This window comes from Helicoverpa zea, chromosome 9, assembly GCF_022581195.2.
Source record: "Helicoverpa zea isolate HzStark_Cry1AcR chromosome 9, ilHelZeax1.1, whole genome shotgun sequence".
NCBI lineage: Eukaryota > Metazoa > Arthropoda > Insecta > Lepidoptera > Noctuidae > Helicoverpa > Helicoverpa zea.
In genome coordinates this window covers 5,286,093-5,314,087 of record NC_061460.1, presented here as the reverse complement: position 1 = coordinate 5,314,087, position 27,995 = coordinate 5,286,093, and the positions used below count along the sequence as shown (strand labels likewise).

The 27,995-nt window shown below is 37.8% G+C and overlaps 1 protein-coding gene and 1 non-coding gene across 3 annotated transcripts in view; both read right to left on the bottom strand.

Moving 5' to 3' along the window:
- The window catches only part of LOC124633133 (G protein-activated inward rectifier potassium channel 3-like), a 48,644-nt gene extending 30,679 nt beyond the window's left edge, over window positions 1-17,965 (bottom strand). Inside the window, exons 1-2 of one of the 2 annotated variants that reach the window (XM_047168242.1) lie at window positions 17,553-17,965; window positions 38-573 (exon numbers count right to left, since the gene is read on the bottom strand). In XM_047168242.1, the coding sequence (XP_047024198.1) occupies window positions 38-414 (377 nt within the window). In that variant the 5' untranslated portion in view covers window positions 415-573; window positions 17,553-17,965. The remainder of the gene's footprint in view (window positions 1-37; window positions 574-17,552) is intronic. The other variant, XM_047168241.1, reaches the window with a different exon arrangement.
- A 5,602-nt stretch (window positions 17,966-23,567) lies between these two features.
- Trnae-uuc lies at window positions 23,568-23,639 on the bottom strand. Its single transcript has one exon. It is a non-coding gene; the product is annotated as a tRNA-Glu (tRNA).
- Between the last annotated feature and the right edge of the window lie 4,356 nt (window positions 23,640-27,995).

Here is a 27,995-nt window from a genome sequence, read left to right as displayed (position 1 = left end):
AGCAAGTTACTCTATATGAAATTAAAGTATAACTTACCTAAGAAGAAGGTTGAGAGAGCTGTCATTCCTGGTCGCGGGCACGTCCTTGACACTAGAAGGTTCGCTCCGAACTCCTCGCAATGAAAGCCTCAGCTGCCTCGGGATCGTGCTGAGGAGGCCGCTACTATTTCTCCGCTGATTAAGGCTCTTGGATCGCGTCAACTTGTTCGCCTCCAGATCCTCGGCTTGAGGGTTCACCGACACCTCTTCACCGCTTCTAGAGATGGTTGTACTCGACACATTAGTCTTTATTATCGTAGGAACAGCAGTGTTCACCTCTCCCAACAATTTCTCCCAGGGCGACGCAGTGAGGTCCTCTTCCGAAATCGTTTCGAAACTCCTCGGGCCGACCGACGAACAGGTCTTGTCAGACATATTGAGCACTAAATAGGTAAGGGGAAAGCAACGGAACGGAACCACGACAGACACCTACAGGGCACTTCGTCACTTTGGGTTTTTAGTTTCTTGACAACACTTCACTCTTATCATAATATCCATTTGTAAATCATAATGCTTGGGGTAGAAATGTTGACACTGAAACAAAGAGAAAACCAATGTTATTGCACTTCATATAAATACTGTTTTAAAAGCGAGTAGCTAACACGCTAAGACATGAAACATATGTTCAGAGAATGTAAACGTTCAACAATGCAAGATGCTCCAAAAGCGAGCTCCAAAATACTTTCGTAAAATTTCTAAAAACTTTTACTTTTACTGAAATTAGTATTTATGGAATTATATGCAATAAACAGAATGTATGACGGACATTAAGACGCTTTCGAGCAACTGACTGCAACTGATTTGCAGAAATGCTGCTAAAATAACAAAAGATGCCTTTCTAAACAATTTTCTTAAGCAATATTGTATTATTGTTTAAAGAGAAAGGTGCTATGTCTCGTTAGCCAGACAAATGTAAATAAGCTGAGCTAGTCTTAATTAATAGGTACACAGGCTTTTTAAGCTAACTGTCAATTAAGTCAACATCGTTTGAAACTGAAATGCTAATTGCTTTTAAGAAGTTTTCACTTCTCTCTTTAGAGGTCTTGTTCGAGAGCATTTTAATGTAAGTAGGTATTTTTTGCGCTACCAAACTGTAAGTAAGTATAGGAGAGGCCGAGAAAGTTGGCACATATTAGTAGGGTTATCTGCCTCTATTTCGCAATCACCAGTACATACCATAAAAGTGCGCCAGCAATTTGATTTCGCGTGCAGAGGCCCCCGTTCAATCAAACGATTTCTATAGGATGATTGCAAATTCATTATGATAGACGCAAATTATAGGTAATATGTTCCGGATTGTTCCCATGTGGACTTTGTCGTGTGTATTATTACTGAATGGGACAAACAATTTTGTTAGGATTACCTACTTATTGATGCTGAGGAAGTTCAATATATTTGCGTGTTGACATATTCAAGGTCAATTTGGAGCGCAAAATGTCCGGAGCTCCATCAGTGTAATAATCATAATTGCTTCACGGCCTGTAGCCAGAAAAAATGTATCGGTACAAATTACTAATATGATTTTCTCTCATCACCGTAAGCGAATAGTGATGCTATGTTAAGTATTATTTAACTGTTCTTATTGCTAGTGATTTTCGCGAAAGTGAAACATGTCCCTAATGCGTGGTTTAATATGTAAGTAGAGAAAGTGGAACACGAGTTGCAATTCTGCCGTTTGTATTTGTGAGTACATCTTATTTAATGTGGAGCACAGTAATCTCATACTAATTGAAGTATTCTTGCTGAATTTACTGAATGCTAAATAGGTTATAGGTAACGTGGTTAAGTTTCCATATTTAGAAGGAAACAGCGAATAAAACGGCTTACAATAAATAAAAAATATATATATACAAGACCAATTATTTCATTGTGTAGTAAAGCGACCGATATACAAAAGAAATGAAACAATTTGTCTTCAAAGTAATGCCTTGTAAAAAGACTATAGTTCGGCCATTCAGAGAATGCGTTCCTGACACGTCGCGATTGAACTGACGACGTAATAACATTCATTGATTATTGATATAATAATGTTGTTTTAATGCTCCTCAATTGTTAAAACGGTAAACAACCAGCAAAAATATTTTTATCGTAACTGCAACGCCATTGCAAAGTTACGTCGTCAGTTCAATCGCGACGTGTCAGGAACGCATTCTCTGAATGGCCGAACTATAGTTGCAAGAAGTTGAGTAAACGTGAATAATGAGTTGATGCTGAATTTGTTTCTTTTTAAAACGAAGAAAAAATGGATATTTTTAAAAGCAATACGTAGAACTAATTAATTTCGCATGCAGAATTATATTAACATGAATTATTTGAAGAAACAATATGGCGATGGCAGAAACCAATTAAAAGTGAATTTATGTATAACGGAAAATTTTATAGTTGGCAAGTATAGTTAGTTGTGCAAGTCGTGGTATTGTGTTTAGACGTTACGTAACATGTAGGACAATTATTTATGAGTTCTTTCAAAATAAACCGGGAGTTTTCACACGTGTGAAAATAAATAGAGGAGAACTGTGGGTGTTTGAAATAAATGCTTTGTATATCACCAGATCAGATTCAAATTTAGCGTAACCCTAAACCGGTGGGTTGCGGCGTGTTCCCAACGGCCCGGTGTTCGTATTTAAACCGAATCGTTTGCCAAGTGTCCCGCGGTTCGCGAATATGGGTCAATGCTCCAGTCAGCCGCTGAATCATGGCGATATCACTGACCTGATATCACTGTGTTCTAACATGTAACGTCCAAATATTGGCCGAAAAGTGATTGAGCTCTTTGATGTTGCAAAAAATTCCCCGAAACTGTCTGATTAATGTTCTTCCGGAGTAAGGTTTTATATTGCTTGGTTCACGTACTCTGAAAGCATTTTTCTTGAAACCAAGCCACTGTACTTCGCAGAAACCAGGTTGGAAATTTATTAATAGTGTAACTTTGTGCCAAATTTATGCAAAATTAATTTTGACAGATATTCTCTAGTTACAAATATTGCAACAGTGTGCGCAAATATCGAGTTTTGCCCATCATTTTCCTAAGTTGGTATCATTGGCTTCCTTCTTGTAACATCATGTTTAAAAGATATCCCTCTATATTTTCATCAGAACAAACTAAGCTTAAGTGAATATTAACGAACACGAGTTAACTACATAATTGCAGCAAAAACTTGCAAAATGCGAAGTCTTTACCGCTTATGACAAGAGTGATAAATAGTGCAGGTGGGAACTTGGAACAATGCAGACCTTATCTTCATTATTATTTATTATCAGATTCTTGTAGCAAACGGTATAATTTAGGCCGACTATTTAATCCTTCGTGCTCCTATAAAATACAGGTTCAATTTATGTTTAACTATAAGAACTCGTCCAATTAAAACGTGTTTCAAAAGACTGCTATTATGAACAATTAATTGACAGGTTATTAATTTTATTTTGCAAATGGGATGCATTTTTTTGCACGTGTGTGTATTAAATATTGGAATCTGGAATGCATCTTAAGTGAAGCATTCTTGAATTTTAAGCGAAATGGGTTAAACAATAAGTAGAAGTATATCAAGGTACTAACGATAATCTAATCATCGCTGATGTGGTGGAATGCAGTCTATTTCATGATGGTTAATTATTTATTTAATCAATACGTAACTTACGTAAGTTGGTACTGATTAAACTGCGCATGATTCAGTGGGATTTAAGTTATAGGCTTGTACCTATAATTTAAAAGGTTTATTGCAATAGTTTGAATTTTTAAGAACATTTACACAGAGCTTTAGGCTTTCTCTTTAATTCACTGAAAAAATAATTAGTAGACCACCCACATTAAGCTGTACACTTGAAATTTATCAGCGTTGAACTAGAATCTTGTTTCACAAAACATTCACTAACCTATTCTACATTGCGTAGGCAGGCAGAAAACAATGATACTTACTGCGAACTATAAAGGAAGTTAAGAAAAAGTTATGAATCAGTCAAGCCTTCTATTAGTATTCTTCTGCTTAACTATTCTGAACGTTTAGTTGCTATAATTTTTATTAAGGCTAGGCTTCCCGATTTACGCCATACAAACGTAGGAAGCTGATTGTCATCGCTTTTTTTTTCTCCAGAAAAAAGCTTGACGTCAATTCATCCTTCCTATAGTGTAATCATGAAAGAATATTAAGTGCATTCATAGCAATGAACTTAAAATATTTACGGTGGTGACTGCTGCTGTGAATAGTCTAGGCAAAAAATGTCGAGATGATTTCAACCTTACTTATAGCTGTTCTTTGCGATGTCATAAAAACTAGCCATTTATAAAAAAATGAATATTTACTTAATGCTTTTTTTTTATAAGTATTACATTTGGGCAAGTAAACCCACGAATTGTAGCTAATTAGCAATTGTGACCAAGTTCTTAATAGCATTTCTATTTCTGTAGGGATAGTATCGAAGTGCATACCTATCTTTAGTATGAAATTGTATGGACGTCACGTGTTACTATTAATGTTCTGCGAACGCATTTTGTTAGCTAATGTGGTAATTTCGAAGCAAGCTTATTGCTTCCCTAGACGAACTATTATAATTGTTAATTCTGTCCTGTCTGGGCGTAAAAGGCTTAATTTCAATATTTAAATTAGGCCTACAACCGAAGTAACTACTAAGGTAATCTGTGCTACAACTCACGAGTTTTGCAGATATTAATCGACTTGTCTTTCTTTTAACACTAAAATGTTGGTTACTAATTTAAACTAGCCAGTTGAAATCTTTCAAAATTTAAGTATAATGAAGTAATGTAAAGAAAACCAACATGCGCGGTACTTAGACACACATCACGAGTCGTTGTTAATTATTCTTTGTTCACCTGTGGTTAGGTAATGATGAGGCATAAGGATGCAATTACACCTGCCATTACTGCAGTATTAACATAGCTATCTGCATACAGATCCAGATTACTCAGAACAATAATGCATTTTATGTGCACGAGGACTGTCAATCAAAGCTGCGGTCATGCTATGACAGAAAAAAAATATGTTTTGATTTTCTGAGCTCGGTGTTATTAAAGTGTGGATTGTAAATAGACGAGCAATTTAAATTTCGAAGAGACAGAACCACCAACAACATCTTGAACGGCCTCAAAATGAATACTTTTCTATACAATTACATTATGTTCTCCATCGTTAAATTGATGAGTCGAAAATATTCCAAAACATTACTTAATTAGTAGAATCATAAGAAGAATTAGCAATTGTCGTGGTGTAATGTTACAATCAAAGAATCATAGTTTCAATTTCGTCTGTTCAAATTAGCAGCTCTCCAAGTTAGTATCGTCCAATTTGTTCAGTCATGTGCCTCTATTAACGAGATGTTTTGTTACGCTACAAAAAATACAGTCACATGTTTATGTAGACCAAAAAACTGCTCACTTTCACATGTTCAGTGGTACGAAACAAATTGACGTCCGTCACTCATTTCAGTAGGTGGTAACCTGAATTGCCAATTGGGTCCTTTCCGGCATCACTTTTTATGAAAATCCACCATTCACGTAAATAATGGATTCCAATTCATGCGTTCGTGTGATTTTCAAAATACGGTCAAGTCAACATCCAACTCAAAGGAGCATGAACAAAATGTGTAACGAGTAACGGTGGTCAGTTAGTCACAACGTGAGAGTATTTCAGTATTTTTAGCGTCTCCATCAATAACAAACAAAACCAATTTTTATTCGCGAATAAAAGTTTTATCGCGATCATTTGACAAGGAAATGAAATTAAAAAAATGTTTTTCAAGTTCTAAGAAATGGTTTGATATCTTTGTTCCATGTTGGCGTTTATGAGAAAGATGTTCAGCATTTTATGATTTAAACGACAATAGATTATGAGGAAAAGTCTAGAAAACTATTGAAATAACTTTAAGAACTACACTGTGACAAAATTAACTGGCAACTATTCAACGTAAAGGTAGGGAAATGCAGAATACTACAAACTACTCCTCCCGTATTATTGAGACTGTTAATATTTTACAACTCATAAACTAGTTTTATGTGCTGATAAAAAATCATTATGTTGATAGTCAATATTTACGGCAAAGCCTTCAACAGTAATGCAATTTTTATTTTATTACGTGGCGAGTTATTTTTAAATCTGATTCTATGACTAGCTTACTCGCGACGAAGAAGTGTTTTCAAGACAGTTGGCAAAATATTATTTATGTTAAATCCTGACTTGGGAAATTAATATCATGGTTGACACTAATTTTCTTTGGCAATGTATTTAATTATCCACGTCACAGAACATGGGCAATGACGCTTGTCAGCTATATATCAGTCACTGTACCATAAGATCGTTCAACTACGATCTGAGTGTAAGACAAATGTTGGCAGAAAACTGGAAAATTATACTTGAGAGCTGACGTATGTGACCTTAATCAAAGGAAAATTCTGTTAATTTTACATGTTCTTGGAACATGATTTTCGGGAATCAGGGTACACAATATACTCACGATATCCATGAAGACGGAAGCCAACGAACTGTTTTATATTTATATTATTAGTGCAATTTCACTCTCTCTCGTATATTCCTGAATAAGGCCATTTCCGCAGAATCATGAACTCGTTCCACGAACACATATACCGACCGTTGGCTTCAGAATTAACTAGTTCACGATAAAGTGGTAAACTCATTCATAATTGAATAATCGATTCACTAATTACTGATTGAATTGGGGAATTCATTAAAAGTTTACGTAGTAAATAAATCTGTCATTGGAATTTACTAAAGGAGTAGAAGGGCTCAAGAAAGGCTGTGACATTTTCAACAAAACATATTGTTTCCTTAGTAAAACACCATTCTAGATTACATATTCTCTATTCGTTGCTATGGTGTCACCTAACAATCTTGACAATGAAAGACTACAAATACAGTATTCGGGTTACAGTTCCAATATCGTCAGGCTAGCAACTACTCTCTGATAACTTATGGGAACCTTAATATGATTATTGTTGCTAAGTATACCGAAGTGTCGTTTTCTCACAGCTTTGCTTTGGTTGCTATATAAGCATGGCAGATAACTTTATTTTACTATGAGTAAGCAATAAATCTGCCTGTAGACTGTATATTTGAATTTGATATCGTAAGGTAATCACGTAACTTATATATAGAGAAGATCAAAATTAGAGTTTTGAAAAGCCACAAGAATCATTTTGTGTTAGGTAACCTAGCTTCTTTCACCTTAGGACGATGTACATCTGTTCTTGTACATACAAGTTTGTTCAAATCGTTAATGAGCAATCATTAGTAAGTATTGATCATTAATTATTAACATGACATTCAATTAACACTGCGTCTGCCGTTATCAACATCATTAAGACTTATCAAACAACACGCGTTGATCTCTGACGCATGTAAACAGAAAATTAACCCGAAGATATTTTTATCAAAGTCAATTGAAACGTGATTGATTCCTCCGAACTGTTTAGCTTGTACTAGGTTTGTTTGGTAATATTACATACTACAACTAATGTATGAATGATCGAATGAAATAGACGTGAGGTCAAACGCTCGAGTGGCTGTGAATTGCCAAGAATATACTTGTAATTGTTATACCTACCGACTAATATAATAGACATTAATTGAAACGCCCGTTGTGATTGAACGATGGTATTGCATGCCAGAGTTAGAGCTAAATGCAGAAAGAATTGCGATAAAACGACTATACATCACTTTTATCAATACAGGGAGAATTGACGATAAGGTGACTAACGATCCAAAATATGCAAATTTATGCGTAAATAATATCCACCACTTAACTAGGAAAATGGCGGGTCGCGATAAGGCAACCAATGTCAGAGGAAAATTTTACATATCAGACGTTTAACTAAATTATTAATGTATTGAAAATACTATATGGGGTATCGGGTTGCCTGGGTAACTGGGTTGAGGAAGTCAGATAGGCAGTCGCTTCTTGTAAAGCACTGGTACTCAGCTGAATCCGGTTAGACTGGAAGCCGACCCCAACATGATTGGGAAAAGGCTCGGAGGATGATGATGATGAAAATACTATATGGAGGCCTTGATAAACCATAAAATATCTGATAAGAATCAGTTTACCCATGCCATGGCATGATGCTGTTTGAAGTAGTCTTTTCTTAAATTCGAAAGAAAAATTATAATTGTAGCGCGGACCTTGCCTATTGCCCCTCCGCGCCCCTCTAGATTAAGACGCGCGCCGGCTCGCTACCGAAATAATTAAAAGTGGAACAGCCGCGCAGCTTTTGCGGCGCGCGCGGAGAGCCGAGAGTGCACGAGCAACCGCGAAGCACGACGCATGCGCTCCGGTTGTTGACGGACGCCCGCGTCGCTCGCGTGCCTGTGCTTAAGCTCCCTTGTGTTAAATATTGTATTGTGTTTTTTTGTGTACGGATTATACTATTTTACTTCCAATCGTTTTTTCAATAAAAACTCGGAACGAAGCCCAACTATACGTGGCGCCCAACGTGGGGCCGTTTTCGAGTACAAACTTCACTGGAAAAAAAACAAAATCAGTGACAGTGACGTTCGAACGAGTTCTGGATTTTTTATTGAAAATTTGTTACAAAATACCATGGTGCTTACGCGTTCACGTACGAATAGTGCTTCGCGCTTAACACAGCAGCCAGCAGAACCGTACCCCGCGCCTAGTGGGCAGCTGGACGGTGCGACGCCGTCTAATACGGAGGGAGGTGCGTTTTTCGTCGACGTGAGATCGGCAACGCCACCGCTGGCAGGACGCCCTGCGTCCGCCGGCGCCCCGGCCTCTTCACCACCGCCGCTGTACGGGCGTGAGCTGCATGGCTACTGCGCTATGCCACAGCACGGGCATGCTCCGCCCGTCGCCTCACCGCAACAACCTATGCCAACACCCGTGGTCATGACGGACCACCAATTGCTATCCTTGCTACAAGCGTTACGGTCGCAGCCTGCACAAGGCGCGCCGCTCCCATCTGTAAGTGCAAACTTGTCAAATTGCTCGGCGAGATACAATGGGTCCGGTGATGTACGTGCCTTTACCGACGCCGTGCAGATTTACAAGGACTGTGTTGGTGTTAGTGACGAGATTGCACTAAGAGGCCTGCCAATGCTGCTGACTGATTTTGCAGCTACCTGGTGGCAAGGAGTTCGTCACTCAGTCGCGACTTGGCAGGAAGCCATTCTGTTACTTCAGCAGACTTTTGGTCCACGACTTCCGCCTCACAGAGTCTACAGAGAGATCTTTAGTCGAGAGCAAGCTGAGGAGCGCACGGACGTTTTCGTGTGCAGAGTAAGAGCACTTATTGCTCAGTTACCGCCGCGCACCCTACCTGAAAACCCAGTACAACTGGATATGGTGTACGGGCTCCTTAATAGAAGAATACGCGAGCGAGTAGCGAGAAACTCTTTCTCCACGTTTTCCGAGCTACTACAGCACGCCCGGTCAGTGGAGGATGTGCTCGAGGAAGTGCGCGCTCCTGCACCTGCGAGAAGGGCACAACCTGCGACAGCCGCCCCGATGCCTCCACTCGAGACAGACATAAGACGGCGTTCGTTTCCCCTTTCGGAACGTTTCAATTTAAACGCATGCCGTTCGGATTAAAGAATGCACCTTCAACATTTCAGCGATTGATGGATCGTTTTCGTACTGGATTGAAGGATGTGACTGTCGTGGCTTATTTAGACGATATTCTGGTTATCTCAGCAGACCTGGATGCGCATCTGCAAGATTTACACCAGGTATTTGATCGTCTACGTCAATTTAATCTCCAGGCAAATAGAGAAAAATGCGTATTTGCTCGAGAGAGAGTAGCCTACCTTGGACACGTCATTACCGCTAAAGGAATCGAACCCGATCCAAAGAAGGTACAAGCCGTGGTGGATATGGCCCCACCGACTAATTTGAAACAACTTAAAACGTTTTTACAAACTTGTTCATGGTTTCGCAAATTTATTAGTCAGTTCTCTGAAATTGCGCAACCCTTGACCGACCTCACCAAGAAGAATAAACCTTGGAAATGGACTGAAGAGGAAGACTATGCCTACAACGAGCTCAAGCGAAGACTTACCACTAGTCCCATCCTGCGACAGCCAGACTTTGACCAGCCATTTATTCTACGCACAGATGCCAGTGCTTATGCACTAGGTGCAGTGTTAATGCAGGGTCCGGATCCAAAGTCTGAGAAGCCTATTGAGTATGCCAGTAGACTGTTAACGTCAGCAGAGCAAAATTACTCCACAACGGAGCGGGAAGCTTTAGCTGTGGTATGGGCTCTAGAAAAGTTTCGGGGTTACCTGGAAGGCGCCGAAGTTCGCGTCGCCATCGATCATCAGCCACTGAAGTGGTTGCTGTCACTGAAGACACCAAGTGGCCGCTTAGCTCGATGGGCCCTGAAAATTCAATCTTATAACCTGGACATAGAATATACTCCAGGTAAGGTCAACGTAGTCGCTGACACTCTTAGCCGTCCGGTATGCCAGGCATCAGAGGTCGATGTCAATACCTGTGATCTGTGTCCCATCTCAGTAGACTTACCTCACAAAAGCTCCGAAGAGTTGCGAGTAGCTCAGCTCGAAGATCCTGGAATCAAGAAAATACTCACGGATTTCGAAGAGAACGATGCATACAACAGATGGACGGATCGTGGGTACTATCTTTCACAAGGTGTTTTGTTCCGCTTCGATCCGGATGGTGAATCCGAAGAGCCCCAGCTGGTGGTGCCCGAGTCGATGCGCGAGGAGATCATGAAAGAACTCCATGACGCTCCCACAGCTGGACATTTGGGCTTGGAACGCACCCTTAAGAAGATTAAGGAACGGTTTTACTTCCCTAATATGCGTCAATACGTAGCAAGGTATCTTAAGGCTTGTGATCTATGCCAGAAATTTAAGGCAACCAATTTTAAACCGGCCGGCCTACTGCAAACGCCTGTCCCGCAACAGCGATTTGAAGTTCTCGCTATGGATCTGTTTGGACCTCTTCCTGAGGGTAGTAAGGGCGAGAAATGGATCTTTCTGATCGAGGATACTGCGAGCAGATGGGTGGAGTTGTTCCCGTTAGCCGTAGCCAACGCAGAAAGTTGCGCTAAAATATTAATTGAAGAAGTTTTCCTAAGATATGGTTTTCCCCGTCGGGTGATCTCCGACAATGGTACCCAATTTGTCTCGGCCGTAATGCAGAAGGCTATGTACGTTCTCGGAGTGAATCAGAATCTGACGCCAATTTACCATCCCCAGGCCAATCCCGCAGAGAGGAAAAATCGGGAAATGAAAGAGATGCTGGCTATCTTAATAGACCCAGAACATCGACGTTGGCCTGAGGCATTGCCAGCTGTTCGATTCGCGTTGAATACAGCACCTAATCAGGGTACTGGTCATACAGCTGCCTTTCTAACATTCGCACGCCAGTTTAGGTCCCCGGTGGACGTAGCCCACGACTTAAGGACGGTCATAGACCAAGAGAATTATGTGCCTCAAATTACGCCGTATCTCAAAGAATTTGCAAGTCGCCTGCAAGAAGTTAAGTGGCGAATCGAGCGACAGCAGGACATCCGTAAGGAAGCTGCGGATAAAAGCCGTAGACCCGGACCCGATTATCGTGAGGGTGACCTCGTCCTCGTGGATAGCCATCGCCTTAGTCAGGCCGAAAAGGGCTGTACTAGTAAGTTCGCACCGCGTCGCGAAGGCCCGTTTCGTATAGTGAAAATAGTATCTCCAACCACGTACGAAATCGTGGACAAGAATAATAAACCTCGCGGCAAGTGCCATGCCAGCCTCCTGTCACCTTACATAGGTGAATCTGATCTGGCTCAAGTTAGGAGTAGGGGTAGACCAAAAAAGTCGGTTCCCAAGCCAGCTCCACAAGTTTCCGCTGACTTGGAGGGGGAGGATGTAGCGCGGACCTTGCCTATTGCCCCTCCGCGCCCCTCTAGATTAAGACGCGCGCCGGCTCGCTACCGAAATAATTAAAAGTGGAACAGCCGCGCAGCTTTTGCGGCGCGCGCGGAGAGCCGAGAGTGCACGAGCAACCGCGAAGCACGACGCATGCGCTCCGGTTGTTGACGGACGCCCGCGTCGCTCGCGTGCCTGTGCTTAAGCTCCCTTGTGTTAAATATTGTATTGTGTTTTTTTGTGTACGGATTATACTATTTTACTTCCAATCGTTTTTTCAATAAAAACTCGGAACGAAGCCCAACTATATAATTTATTTTTCTGCTTCGTACATAACTACTGTGTCTGTGCATGCACAATGAGCTACCTCAGACTCGTCCATGTGTCAGTTTATGATAAATCTGTCGAGCAGAAACCGAAAGAATAGTGTGACTTCAAACTGTTCAAATAAATCTGACTTCAACCGACTCCTACGCGTTGACTCAGTTCAAAACTCGCTTAGGTTTAGAAAGAAATCTAGCATTTTGTCTGTCTTGTATGTCTTTTTATCTATATAATATTATAAAGAGGAAAACTTTGTTTGTTTGTTTGGTTGTAATGGATAAACTCAAAAACTACTGGACCGATTTTAAATATTCTTTCACCATTAGAAAGCTATATTATCTGCGAGTAACATAGGCTATATTTTAACCCGGTGCGGACAGTAGCTCCCACGGGACGCGGGTGAAACCGCGGGAAAACGGCTAGTCTGTAATATAATTAATACACCATTGTCATTGGCTATACCAAAGTCTTTGAATTTCAGCCTTTTGTATTCATTAGTAAGTAAAAATATTAATGGTAGTGGCAGACAGGTTTTTTCCAGACATTCTGGTATTGTTTTTGTTAAAAGATTGCGTCAGACTATCGGCATACTCTTTCGGCGCCATTCTTAATTAACTCATTAATTAAATTAAATAAAAAGACAGGCCGTAGTGATAGTATTTCTACCGTTATTTTTGTATCGTTTTGGGTCAATCACGCATTTCACGGAAGTAAACTACATTTGTATTTGATGAATGAGAAATGTCAAGTAACTTCGCCAAATTAAATAAGGCAAATACAAATGAGGCTTTATATTTTTTTAACGATGTTGCCAGTATGTAATAATTTATTGGCATGGCAACTAGCGTGGTATTTAGATGGGAATGTTTCCTCACGAGTCATGCCTAAGCGATTGCGTATTAAAACTATAGTAAGTATGTAATTTTATAATAATAACCAACGTATTAATAACACCAATTGTTCCCATCTATTTCATTTACGTTTATTTTGATTTTGATTTTTTTGATTTTGTTTCATAATAATGCTAGAGTATTTTTTTGTTCATGAAAAAAAAACTTTTCTACGGCGGGATTGGGGATGATCGTGACAATTGGTGAGAAATTATTCACCGTTTCTTACATAACTTTTGTTGTACTATCAATTAGGTAGTAGTGCTAGTACAATAGAACGTGATAATCAAATGACTATAGTTTTAATAACCCTTGCAAGACGCACCGTATGTGACACGTGCTCGCCAGCCATTTTGAAATTAATCATCGCCTAGGTATTAATTGTTACTTTAAACAACCTTGAAACAACATGGTCTTCATTGGTGTGATTTTTCATAATTGCATTTACTTATGTAGGTATCTTTTTTATATTGCAAGATTACAAATCGATAGATGGAGAGATACATAGATGCATAAAGAAACATCTTGATAAGATGGTTTTGATTTGCAATGCAAAATGTAACCTACCTATTTATAGAGAAAAAAAAAAAAATTTCACTAAGTGATTTGTTGAAAGAGTTTTTTATATGAGCGCACAAAGTACATGCAGAGCGAATTACAGTGGCCACAGATGACTGTCGAAATAATGATAATCATGTCTATTATTACCGCTTCCTACAAAACGTTGTGGGTGGCAGAGTTTCAAATAAAGTTAATTTGCGGTTCAGGGGCATCGGGCCATAGTTACAGCCATAGCCTTTACATTTATATCGACGTGTTATGTCAACGTTAAACACTGGTATTATGTCACAAGTGATTAGCTGGCCATTAATGTACGGAACGAGATAGCGTATGCAAAGCGTGATACGAATTATTACAACACAATGAGACTTAGAATAGATAGATAGATAGATATACTTTATTAGGTACACCAATTTTACAATTTTGATCTAAATCTAGTTAAGGTAGGTGACATAATGGGCGGTCTTATCGCTAAGAGCGATCTCTTCCAGACAACCTTAGGATGGATTGAGACGAGAAGGAAAAGATTATACGGTAGGCAGTTAGGCTAAGTGTACACTTGCTCCTGCAATTTGCGCACTTAAATATTATTACCATAAATACTTAAATTATAAACTAAATATATATACATACATATATGTTTATATATATATAAAATAATAACAATAAATACATATATACCTTTAAATAATGTCAATGCTAGATATATATACTTTTTATAAATATTATTCTACCGTTAGGAGGAAAGGTAGTGGCTTTTTAACATTCTCTTGAAAACGGCTAATGATTGAGCCTGTCTTATCGTAACGGGCAATGCGTTCCATAGCCGAACAGCCAGAACAGTAAAAGATTTGTCGAAGAAGCTAGTGGAATGCATCGCCATCTCCAGCCTCAAATTTTCTGATGACCTTAGATATTTTGTATGTGTGTCATAAAGGAACTTGAAACGTTCTTTAAGATAAGGGGGGTTAGTAGGATTAAACAAAATGTTGACATTTAGAGGATATTCAACCTTATTGATAGAGAATTAATGTTGGATATTGATCTATAGAATATATGTAGATTTAACTTTTTTATTTAAAACTATAGCATCCAGTAGTTTTGCAATTATTACTAATTTTATCACTGTTAAAAGTATTGAATCATTGATCCTCCGTAAAAATACGTTGATTCATAGTTTGAGCTTCAGTCTATTGTCTTAAGATTTATAGACTACTTGAGTCACGGTTGAAGAAAAACTAAAGGAAATTATTGTATGTCATGGTAACAAAAATTTGACAAACGAACCGATTGCCTTATTGTTTTTGTGAAACAATCAAAAATCAACTGAATGGCCATCCTAATTAGCTACAATGCATGAGACGAATCAACTGTTGAGTCTGATTTACGTTGATTAGGTTTTCGAAACTAATTTTGGTTCTTTAATTTGTTGGTAAGTAGTTTTTAGTTGTCTGTATTTCTCATATTTGCCGAACAAAAGTTGTGATTGTATACACTTTCCTTTAGACACTTCTCACCTTTATGTTTTAAGAGAATTGTTGGATTTCGACTTTGATTGTTATTGTGGCAATTATTTTTATTGATGTTTTCTGATACCACACATGGTAAAGCTATTATGTCCATATTCTGAACTTCTGAGACAAAAATTAAATAGATCCTTATTCCTTACTTGTCTACCACGACGTGTGTAATCAGCCGTCTCAAGTAAGTTATTATATTTAATTTGCATATTGAACATTGCCACTTAAATTATGCTTAAACCGAAGAAAAACTACAGAGCAAAGTCTAGAAGACGTTGTTTACTTTATTTTTATGCAAATTCTAAGAAAATCAAGATTTATGCAATGCAATCAATTATGTATTTTTGTGTAAAAGACTAGACAATTATGAGCAGTAAAATGATTTAACCGAAGCAATATACGTAATTGGCACGCCGTTTTACTACCTCCCTTAATTGTTGCTAAAGTACCGCTGGCCCATTGAGGTACAGTTATGTACCTACTTCCAAACTGCCCGTTACATGGAACGTAATTAAATATGTTATATAACTTCCTGATTTGGTATTGTTGACGTAAATCAACAATTGCAATAACCCTGTCTCTTGTCCTATTTGCGAGGAGACTATCAACTACCTATCCTATATACAAAACCTTGCATACCATTTTCACCTTTACCACACAAACTATAGTGCTGATTTTCCCACAAAACAAGTTAAAGCTATAAAAATAAATGGCCCATTGTATATAGCGAATGGGCACATAGACGAATCAACGGACAACTCTGCGAATATCGATATTAAGAATCGATGATTCATATGAGCAAAAAAACCGATACTTGAACTTTTTCTGAGCGATTCTCATCTCGAAAAATGTCTTTGACAGACGGAGTTATTTTTTTATGTGAAAATCGTGATGCAATATATTCGTTGGTCGTTTATAAGTAAATGCCATGGTGTTAAACGTAGGTCGTTAACTTTGAAAACTGATTTTACGATAAAAAAAAATATGATTGTGTCATGTTTTAAGATATGTAAAGGTTTTTTTTTTTATTTAAGAGAATATAAGGAAAATTACCAATTCCTATAAAAAAGTATTTGATATTAAATCTTTGTAAAAATGTATGGAAGTTTAAGGTAAATGTAGTTATTTGTCATTCATCCATTTTCAAGATGAGTCTGAATTAGCGAAACTACATGAAGGCTGTATTTTGAAATCTTCGAAAATAAAATAGTAATCTGTTGTCTGTTTTATCATAACTGTTTAGCAATATGGCATGAAACTAGGTCTGCAGATAAGACCGTAAGGCGATGTTATATTTATGCCTACGTTTTCAGATTGCTACAGAGATTGAGCAACTCCCCAGCCTAGTAGGTAAAGCTAGAAACTAAACAAATCCATGAGTAATTTAAAATAGTTAACGGTTATAAATATTATTTATATTACTACGACTTAATCAACAGGATGCTGGGATCCTGTGCAAGTGTACCTAATTAAACTTTATACCTAGATGGATGCATTAAGTCATCCTTATAACTTAGAATCCGGTTCATATACCTACTTAATTAAACTGATGCCTTTGCTTAAATGTAATTATATCTCTTAAACTAAAGATGTTAAGGTTCAAAAAGCAACGGAGGCCCTTGAAAAGTTATTGGACAGAAGAGTAAACCGAAACAAACATGATCAGCTGATTCTGTTTCATTTCACGCTCTCGTGTAAACCCGTGAATAATCGCCATGATTCATTTGCATGAAAAATTAAAAACTACAAGAAAACGTAAACTACGTTACGTTCACGCAATAAAATCCGTAAGTCACTTTTATAAAGTATGAATAATTTCAGTTCCTAGAAATATACATTCTTATTAGATTTGAAAGATTTACTGTGAAAAAGATAAAAGACTGCCGTTTTATTTTTTTCTGTAAAGCAAATAGGTATGTTACGTACCTACTTATAGTTTATCAGTAAGCGTTCCAATAACGTTCAATGCCGTCAGTTTCATTGAATAAATGTATAATAATAAACGCTCCTACAGAACAAGTTTGAGGTTAGTTAACGTATTCGATTCAGTTGTACAAACACCACTTAAATACTACCAAATAGATAAATTACTGGAAAATATCGTATGATAATGATCTCTATTCTGTTACACTTAACATTTGAAGGGAACAAATCGTGCCAATTAACGCTACATTAGGACATTCGCATATCCTAAATAGCTAGAGCTAGATCTAATGTGATATTTAAACAATCCGTAAGCAGACAACCCATGTTTGTTTTCCTACAGCAGACATGAAAACAAATGTACAGAGACCTCGTTTACAAGCCTTGAACAATGACACACATAATAAATCTAAATAACAAAATTGAAAACTCACCTTCATATATGGACCTATCATAAAGAATTTTTCTTTATTGTTTCGCGAAATAAAATTTCACGAAACCGCAAATATCGGGAAAGTTTTGACCCACTAGAGTTTATTACAACTAAAAATTTCACAGCTATTTAGTATCACAGGGTTTTTGTACGCGATAACACAGGCACTGTTAGCATGCGGTTCAAAAAGTCACAATTTTACACGTAATTCAGGTAAAATAATTTAAAAGCGAATAATTTATTTCTTCTTAGGCATATTTCAAAAGCTACCAATAGCTGGTGAGGAACTTTGAATTGAGAACGTGCGCTTTTCAATTTGCGGCGGGAAAAACTGTTCGCTTGCGCGCGGCGCGAATGTCTACCGTGTGTTGTCTGAGCAGTGACTGGCCGAAAGCCGCTAAACCCGCCACACTTGTATATTCGCGGACGTTAAAAAATAAATACGACGAGGTGCGATGATGGAAGAGTCGTGGCTCGTTTCATAGGAATTATCTAACTGGCGTTTCCAATACACGCTTCGGGCAAATTCAAATGGCGCCAAACGATTCCTTTCACGCTTTTCGATTCTCAAAAGTAAGGCAAAAAATTCTTGTTCAGTCCGTCCACCGCACCCAGCAGTCAGGCAGGAATTTAGATTAGTATTTAAAGCTAAAGGAATTCTAACTATTTCTTGCTCTATTTTATGGTTATTAGAAATAGGAGAATTGGTTTCAATAAATAACTAAACCTATTCCTGTCAAATAATTTTGAATTTGAGAAGACTTAGAGCTGAAGGGGACCTAAAACTGATCCATTAAACCTGTAGTAGTATGGGATAAGTTAATCATAATTTTCTCAGCCTAATGTCCTCCAAAGAAAGCAGCGTAAAAGAAAATAAAGGCAGAGCTGCCTCTTAACTGTTGCAAAACTACACCTTAAGAAATCACGATACTGCAGCCACACATAATTTTTCTCAAAAGAGTTTAGCACTGATTAAGGTCCGTCGTGCGTGGTAACAAACGAAGGTATCAAACGTACATACAAATGTACGGTTTATTTCGATCGAATTCGAACCAATAATCGTAAGTCGCTCTTCGGTAAAATAAATGTGAGAACGAGCAACTGTTCTGCGAAATGAACTTAGTATTAAGTATTCGATGACTATTCCACAGCCTTGCCGATAATTGCTGGTGCTGTCGTGAGAACTCTTCAAACGGCTAATTTTAAATGACACTGATTATTTTGCGGGAAAAGCGGAGAAAATGAATAGTTATAAGCTTTTTATAGATTGGTTCTTTAGAAATTTGCGTTTAATGAATGCAGGTAAAAGTTTATGGGGATTTTTATTTATGCTTAGGTTTATTAAAACTTACGGAGTTATCAAAAGTCGGCGAGAGCAAAGACGTGGACCGCTTCAGGCACACCCCTTCTATTCCACAATAAGAGCACGGAACACAGCTCTGCATTTCAGAGAACCTATGATAGGATTTAAACCTTAGCGTCCAATTATGGTGAGAATAAGAACCTCTTTTGATGCAGTAATTTGACAAAAGCATTCCTTAATTGCGATCTACTAGCAAAATGCCCTGCATTGAATGATGTAAATAAGACCTGCAATGTATGCACGTTTCATGGAAAGAAATATCTTCTCTATTGTTCTCAGAATTATCGCACCATTGCGTATTATATAATTTAGCGGTCACTGAAAATAACGGTAAAAATCCTACGCGCAATGAAAACGTATGGAGTGTGATTGAAAACAGACTTATCAGTCGTTCAACTTACTTTACTTATTTACATGTATAGTAATATATTTATGGATATACAGAGGTGTCAGTGATTATTTCTTAAATAAGTTAATAGTTATAGTAATATAGTTGATGACGTGTTCCAATAATGACCTTATTTGTTAAATAATATAATAAGTAATCAATTAGTGAATACAGTATGGAAAAACGTACTACTTACTTACAAGAAAGAACATAAATATGTATGAAACATAGCGGCTAAAAGCTGGCTTAATTTTTACCAATTACCAATGTAACGTTCGTAGTACTTAGTTAGATATCAATGTTTATGCTTATAGCGTATGAAATATAAAACTCGTACTCATAATTTTTGAGCGTAAATCATCGCGCTTCAAATTATGAAAATAAACGGTCGCTTCAGAAACAAACAACTTGTGAAGAATAGAACGCTGTTTTTGCTGACGCCACACTGATTGCTGGACAAGGACAAATAAACATATCCACGTATTTTCTGGTAAACCTTTGTTCCAAAGTTCAAAGAAGCCGCGATCACAGCGCTTTGTGAAGCACTAATAATATTAATTTGTTAATGGTTTTTGCATAAATACTACCTACCTACTTAGTTCTCTTGAGCGCAGTTTTTGTTTCATAGATACAGACTCAAATCAAATCATCAAATCTATTTCTTTGATCTGAGGATACAGAGCGTTTAGATGACAACAAAATTTACTACATTTAAACTGAGAACCTCTTTTAGGAAGTCGGTCAATGAGAAGCTGATGGTACGGCTCCATCTAACGTGGCACGAGACTGTAGCTGAAACCAATCACATTTATAACAATATACCAGAAATAAACATACATTGTGGCTGAGTTGATTTACTTTGTGTAAGTACGCAAGTGTTTGCTATTAATCCCACAATCTATTCACTACTACTTTATTGCCAACATGATCTCAACTGGAGAAATGATTAATGAAAACAAAAACATTGTTCATTATAATCGCGCATACATTATAAATATACGTACTTTATCATATACGCTATGAGTGATCCGATCCGAAAATAGGTGCAAACTGTTTGTTTAAAGATCAATAATAAAACGAACTCGTGTTTACTGTAATGCAGAGCATTCACATCGGAAAATGGAAGTGTAGCAAAACAATAAAGTATTCAAACATTGTTAATTTTAGGATTCATTTGAAGGTTATTTAGATGAAAACACCTGGTTTGAAAGATATGATATTAGGGCAATAGGCTCAAGGAAGTTGTTTGGTTGGTTCAACTAAGTTTTGTTTCTTCTACAAAGACTTGAATTACGTACTTGGATGCTTGAATCGTAGACAGTGTCACCTTCTTTAGTAAGAACTTACCTCTAGGAGTTCCTTCTTAACTATATTATAAATGAAGCTTCACAAACAATTTCTATATTATTTACGAAAGTGCAACAGTTCTAGTATCATTTTACGTAAAACCGTGTGGGATAGTCATGCAAGCGTCAGAAATAGGGCACTTATTTCTAAACCCATGAATACATGTTTTTAGAGCAGCGCCGAGAAAATAGCCATGGAATGTAAATTATGAATTTTAAACATGAAAACAATTATATCGTCGCCACATACCTATTTTAAAATTGAGACGTTTTACTTGACTTTTTCATATCAGGTACCTAAAAAAATGGTTTTCACACAAGCATGGAAACAATTTCTCATCCCATCGTTTTTCTCTGATACATAACACCAACTTCATGATAATGGTAAGTATACAATTTATGTATAAAATGTGTATGTATGTATAAAATGCCTATTGGACAATTTTTTAGGTTTTTGAAGAAACTGCCCAAAAAAACTTCTACATTGCTAATGTAGAAATAAGCCCTTATTACCTCTATATAGCTTCCACTGAGTTTTGATGGACGTTATTACCATAATCAGCACTAGCAAAAAATAGTTTGGAACCAAATTATTCATTTTAAATCGGTCTTATTAGAGCCCAGAATGACTTGTCAAAATAATACTAATTACGTTGCAAAAAAAGGAACTTATGCTACTTCATTTACTTCTAAGTAAAAAAATACGTCATTGAGTACCCATGATTACAAAAACAATGTTCGAATAGGTAGATATGTACCTCAAATTCTGTAGGTAAGTACTTACCTAAAACGTAGTTTCTAGAATTTGCCTGCTACTAAGGGTTTATTGAACGACCTCCGCTCAGTAGGTAGTCGGAAATCTGCGCAATTTCAAACAAAAACCAATCCAAGTGATGAAGTATGATGAACTTATATTTATCGGTTCATTGTTTGGATTCGTATTATTTTTGTACTTGTATAAGCATAAGACAGTAGGTATGTCCTAGTGGAATTTTCTGTACGGAAGGCCGAAGTTACCTAATTGTTTTATTTTAAACTAGCTGACCCGGCGAAACTTCGTACCGCCTTTTCCTTATTTGCTCACCGTTTAGACCTACCCTGGACTACGACAAACATTTTAAAACCAAAATCAGCTCAATCGGCCCAGCTGTTCTCGAGTTTTAATCAGACTAACGAACAACAATTCATTTTTATTTATATAGATAGATAAGTACCTAATCTATGAAAATATTATAAAGCTGAAGAGTTTGTTTGTTTGAACACGATAATCTCAGGAACTACTGGTCTAGTGCTAGATAACCCATTTATCGAGGAAGGCTGTACGCTAAGACTAAAAGGAGCGGAGCAGTAATGAATAATGTTTCCAAATGCAAAACAGGTACGTGCGTTACGTAAGCGGTTGAAGTTTCGCAAAAATGATGTATGACAGAAAATTGTTTCCCTTTAAAAGTTCTAAAAAAAGTCCGTGACAGGACAGAATTACATACATTATATTATGTACTCTCTTATGTACTGTCTTATGTACTCTCTTATATACTCTCTTATATACTGTCTTATGTATTCTCTTATGTACTGTCTTATATACTGTCTTATGTATTCTCTTATGTACTGTCTTATGTACTCTCTTATGTACTGTCTTATATCCTCCCTAATGTACTGTCTTATGTACTCTCTTACGTACTGTCTTATGTACTCTCTTATATACTCTCTTATATACTGTCTTATGTATTCTCTTATGTACTGTCTTATGTACTCTCTTATATACTCTCTTATATACTGTCTTATGTATTCTCTTATGTACTGTCTTATGTACTCTCTTATGTACTCTTTTATGTACTCTCTTATGTACTGTCTTATGTACTCTCTTATGTACTCTCTTATGTACTGTCTTATGTACTGGCTTATGTACTCCTCTTACCTCGTCCATGTTATCGATGGCAACGAACTGTTGGCATTTATCAAACAAGCCTTCTAAGGATTCTAATTATTGAAGAATCCTTCGCTTGCTCCGTCAAAAACGGTCGGACGCGAGTAAAAACGGGTAAAAACGAAGTACAACTCACTGATTAATTACGAAATCTCAGAAACTATAAACACCTACAAACTTGGAGGGAGATACATAGGTAGGTTGGAGTGAAGACATGCGTTAAGAAGGGATTTTACGAAAATATTCTTATTAGGGGTTTGGTGCGCATGGAAGGCCTGTTTAAGAAGTGAAATTGTTAAAATTTTGGCAGAATTAGCCGCTTACGATAAAAAAAATTGTTCGAGGACGACCGCTGGTAATCAATATATTAACACGTGTTTCCTTCGTATTATTTATTTCTCATAGTAGGTATCCGCTATGCTATGTTGAAATGATTAATCAATCAGTATGTGTATTTGAGCTATGTCTATGGGTTTCCAGTTGCCTCCTGAGCACTTTAACTACACATGTGATCCTTAGTTTCATAAAACGGCCAATGTAAAGAAACACTGGACCCCTCTGAGGTGTCCAGATACTTACCTACGAATGAGTAGGAATGTGGGTAAAGAATAAGATCTTGATTCTTAATTGCCGTAATGGGATTTTTTATACCTAAGTACAAGCACTTTTTCCCATACATCCATGCTTATAAAATAAAAATAAAATTCATTTATTTCACGAGTTTAATATATTTTCAGGTAAGACACCCATCGTATCGAGAGATTATACATACATACAAATAAATTATTACATTAACTTATATTATTGGCTGAAAAGTTTTTAAGCGCCTAAGAATCTTTGATGGAAACACCTCGAGATGCGAGCTAAAGAGCGGAAACTAGGTTGCAAATCGATTTAAAAAGCCAACAGTTATAATCATAAATTCAAAGAAGATATGAAATAATTAAGCAAATTAAAACTTATTTTCCAACGGAGCTAAAACAAAAAGGTGCTTCCCGTACCGGGAATCGAACCCGAGCCTCCTGGGTGAAAGCCAGGTATCCTAGCCACTAGACCATACGGGATATGAATAAGCAGCAAAAATACTCGTTCATAAGCACACTCTCTAAGTAGAATTAATTATTACACAATAAAAACTTTTTATTTCATTAAATTGCAAAAGTTTCTCATAATAAAACAAAGTAGTGCCACAAACCATCTATTTTATTACTTTTTGGGAAAAAATAATAAGTTTTTTGTTTAATTCGAATTAAATTATTTTGAATTTGTGAATGTAACGGAAGATTATTTTATTTTTGTGCATTTTTATTTAATTGTCAATAAATCAGCTAATCCAAGCCAAGATAATAAGTGACATCTGTCCGACTTGCATGGTACTTGTCTTTTTCACAACGAATGGTCTCTCTTAGTAGTAAGACTACTGCCCACTAGATGGCAATGCTTCAAATATTAATATAATTTGCTGATAGATGGCAGCACCAGTAACTTCACTACAATACAACATTGTTTTTTTTTTATGTTGTTCATTATTAAATTGATTTTTTATATACTATTGGTATTGTCCTTCATCCTATTGTCCCAGCCGTTCTGGCTGGCCAGACATGATATGGGACATCGACGTTGGGATGGCAATCCCTAATAAATAGTAGGTACCTAATGCAACCAGCCTTTTGAAAACGATTCCCGGTGCCAGCTTGATACGAACGAACTTTTAGATAAGTAATTTATTTTAATGACTTTTCTTCACTACGAATGTAGATATGCGAGAACTCCGGATTTAAAACAAAAAATATATTTCACTTACTGCAACTGATACAAAACTACATAAGTCAGTCATCATCATCATCTCCCGAACCTTTTCCCAACCAGGTATGTTGTGGTCGGCTTCCAGTCTATCCGGATTCAGCTGAGTAGATACCAGTGCCTTACAAGGAGCGACAGCCTATCCTCCTCAACCCAATTACCCGGGCGGGGGGGAAACTATATAAATCAGTACATATTAAAATAGTAACTTATGTCTAGTTTTGTGTTCAAATAAAACAATACTTTGAAGATCTAAACTTAGCTTTTCATTAGCCAACTCGTACGCATACACGGAACAACCTTCTGACGTGACAGCTAGTGGCTGTTTGAATTTAGAATAACACACATTTGTCATCGCTTACTCATTACCGTTGATTGTCTATTAAGAATTCTGCCGAAGTATAACCTAGTTGTTATAGAACTGCTGTTTATTTTTTTAATTTGTGTTTCTGTATTTTCATAGGTGACTAGCCGATTTCCCGCGGTTTCGGTTAGAACTACCGTCAAAACGATATAAAATATAGCCTATGTTATTCGGAGAGAGAGTAGTTTTCCAAAAGTGAAAGATTATTACAATCGGTTCAGTGAAAAAAACTGAATCTTAAAACATGACGATACCAGAGACTCCCCAAACTAATGCTGCCTTTAAGAACCTTACTAGAATATATCAGCCTTATGCGTTTCAAAATTAAAATTAATTTTGTATAAAAAAGCTAGACTTTTGTCTTTCTTGAAAATTGCTTAAAATATCTATTTATCTCTGTCTTATTAAAAACCTGCCCTCATTGACGTGTATTTTGTTTCATAAGAATAACGGCGCCTAAAACATGTGACTTGAAAAAAAAAACAATTTTGAATTGTCGGTATCTATGGTGGATCAGACCGATGCACGTAAAATCAAGATCTCAATGAATCTTAGGTACTGGAATGATACAGGTATCTCAGTAAATACGTGTTAGAGCAGCTTATCAATCAAGAATGATAGTGGTAGGTACTTGGGTAATGGCTTATAGAGAAGAGAAATACCTAAGTACATAGAGTGTACCAACAGATAGCTAGTATTTAAGTGCCTGCTTTATGTAGCTACATACGTGCCTAGGTATAGATACTTATGGGTTCCATCGATTCATATAATTCCACAAAACAAAAGCCTGCATAATTTGTCACAATACAAAAGGTGCTTTATTGCTTCCTCATTGAAGCATCGTCACGTTTCTATAAACTAAGATTTATCTAAATAAGTGCCAACAACAGTCGTATTCATACATACCTATTCGTATGACTCTTCTGTACTATTTATTTACATAAATACCTATACTTATGTAAATACTATACGCGACAGGGATTCGTATAATATGACTCAATCCCAGCATCTGAAAATCCTACTAATATTATAAACGGGAAAGTTTGTATGTATGGATGTATGGATGTTTGTTACTCTTTCACGCAAAAACTACTGAATGGATTTTAATGAAACTTTACAATAATATAGCTATACATCAGAATAACACATAGGCTACAATTTGTAAACATATTGTTCGAAATACTAAACCTGCGCAGACGAAGTCGCGGGCACCAGCTAGTTATAATATATTGTAATACGAAAAGGATAATTGTTGCAATTTCAATGAGTCATCTGGCGCCCTCATTCCCGATTGACTCATGTTTTACACTGCGAATATTAATGTTGAACCTTTGACCGTATTATATTTAATACCTAATTTAAAAGATTACATTAAATTCTTGACCGTTATTTGAAGCTTACTAGTTTGAGATAGGCACCTACGTGTTTTCCGCTTTTATCTCCGTCCTTTTCTACCCCATATCTTGCATCTCTCTCGCACACCGACCAGTTTCACTCCCCACCAGGCAGGAGGCGACGAGTGTTCTCGGCGGCCACAGTTCGTCATTGGCGTCTTGTTTTCCGCCCGAGAAGGTTGTCTAACCAACCGCTGTAGTATTTCGTTGAAAAATAAACTCAGTGCTCTCGCAGAACACAGGTGAGTTTATAATATTTTATACAATTTGTTAACGGTTTTACCGTTCGATATTCGATTTTGCGAAATCAAGTGTTAATATTTTGTACATCTACCCCTTTTTTGTCACGAGTTTCTTCCGTGTACTTTTTTTTCAGTAATTTGTTTTCAGAATGAGTGACTTATAAAGCAAATACAGATGCGGTAAATAATAAAGCTACCACAGCCCGTGCACGTGACTATGGAAAAGAAAGCAAGCCCGAAGTTCCTAAGGCACCTGTGGCCCTAGTTCAATCCTGCAAGGCGTTCAACGGTTTGACAAAAAAGAATGGTGTGAGGTGCGGTCCAACCAGCATCTCCTTAGTTCGGACTGATCACTACCGCACTTGAAGAGGGCTGATGGTGTCAAGAAAGCTTTTCGGCCTTGAAAGACTTGGTACGCTCCCCTCGGACTACCAGTAAGTCTGTTAGCCACCTCCCATGGGGGTCGGCTCATTATCACGGCGTGTGATGGTTTTCGGCCTTGAAAGACTTGGTACGCTCCCCTCGGACTGCCAGTAAGTCTGTTAGCCACCCCCCGTAGGGGTCGGCTCATTATCTCGGCGTGTGATGCTTTTCGGCCTTGAAAGACTTGGTACGCTCCCCTCGGACTGCCAGTAAGTCTGTTAGCCACCCCCCGTAGGGGTCGGCTCATTATCTCGGCGTGTGATGCTTTTCGGCCTTGAAAGACTTGGTACGCTCCGCCTAGGACTGCCAGTAAGTATGTTAGCCACCCCCCACAGGGGTTGGCTCATTTTCACGGACCCGCGCAGGGTACCAATCTTGCATGTTGCGAGACGCAGCATCATTACAAAGTGGGGACCAGTAAGTATACTAGCCACCCCCCACAGGGGTCGTTTCATTATCACGGACCCGCGCAGGGTACCAATCTTGCATTTTGCGAGTCGCAGCATCATTACAAAGCAGGGACCAGTAAGTATACTAGCCACCCCCCGCAGGGGTCGGCTCATTATCACGGACCCTCGCAGGGTACCAATCATGCATGTTGCGGGTCGTACCATCATTGCAATCTACCCTCGCAGGGTGGCTTTTTGGATCGACTTTCGAAGAGTCGCCATTATAACCTTCCCTCGAAGGGAAATGGTAATCACACTCACGCTGAATGGCGTGTGACGCAAAACTCTAAAAGCTCCCTTGGGATATCACGAGTAAATTACAATAGGAACCATGTCCAACAGAGGAAACAGAAAGCGTCCAGGACCGCAGGCGGACTTTGATGCGTCCAACAAGGCACGTAAGTTATGACTTTCCAGGCGGGTTGCCTAACATTATATCAAGACCAATGGAAAGAAATGGGAGCTCCGCCTTTCTTGTCAAAAATAATAAGTGGGTATCGCATACCATTGGCCAAGAGCCACCTTTGATAGATAATGCCAGATTTGACCAGAGAGTCCAAAGAGATGGATGTCGTCATATCCCAAATGATAAAACAAAAAGTTCTATTGATAGCTGCAAATTCTGCCAGCTTTCTTTCCAATATGTTTCTTGTGCCCAAAAGGCGACGGAAAGAACCGTCCAATACTCAATCTCAAGGTTCTCAACAAGTTCATAATTACGGAACCCTTCAGTTTAATAAATGTT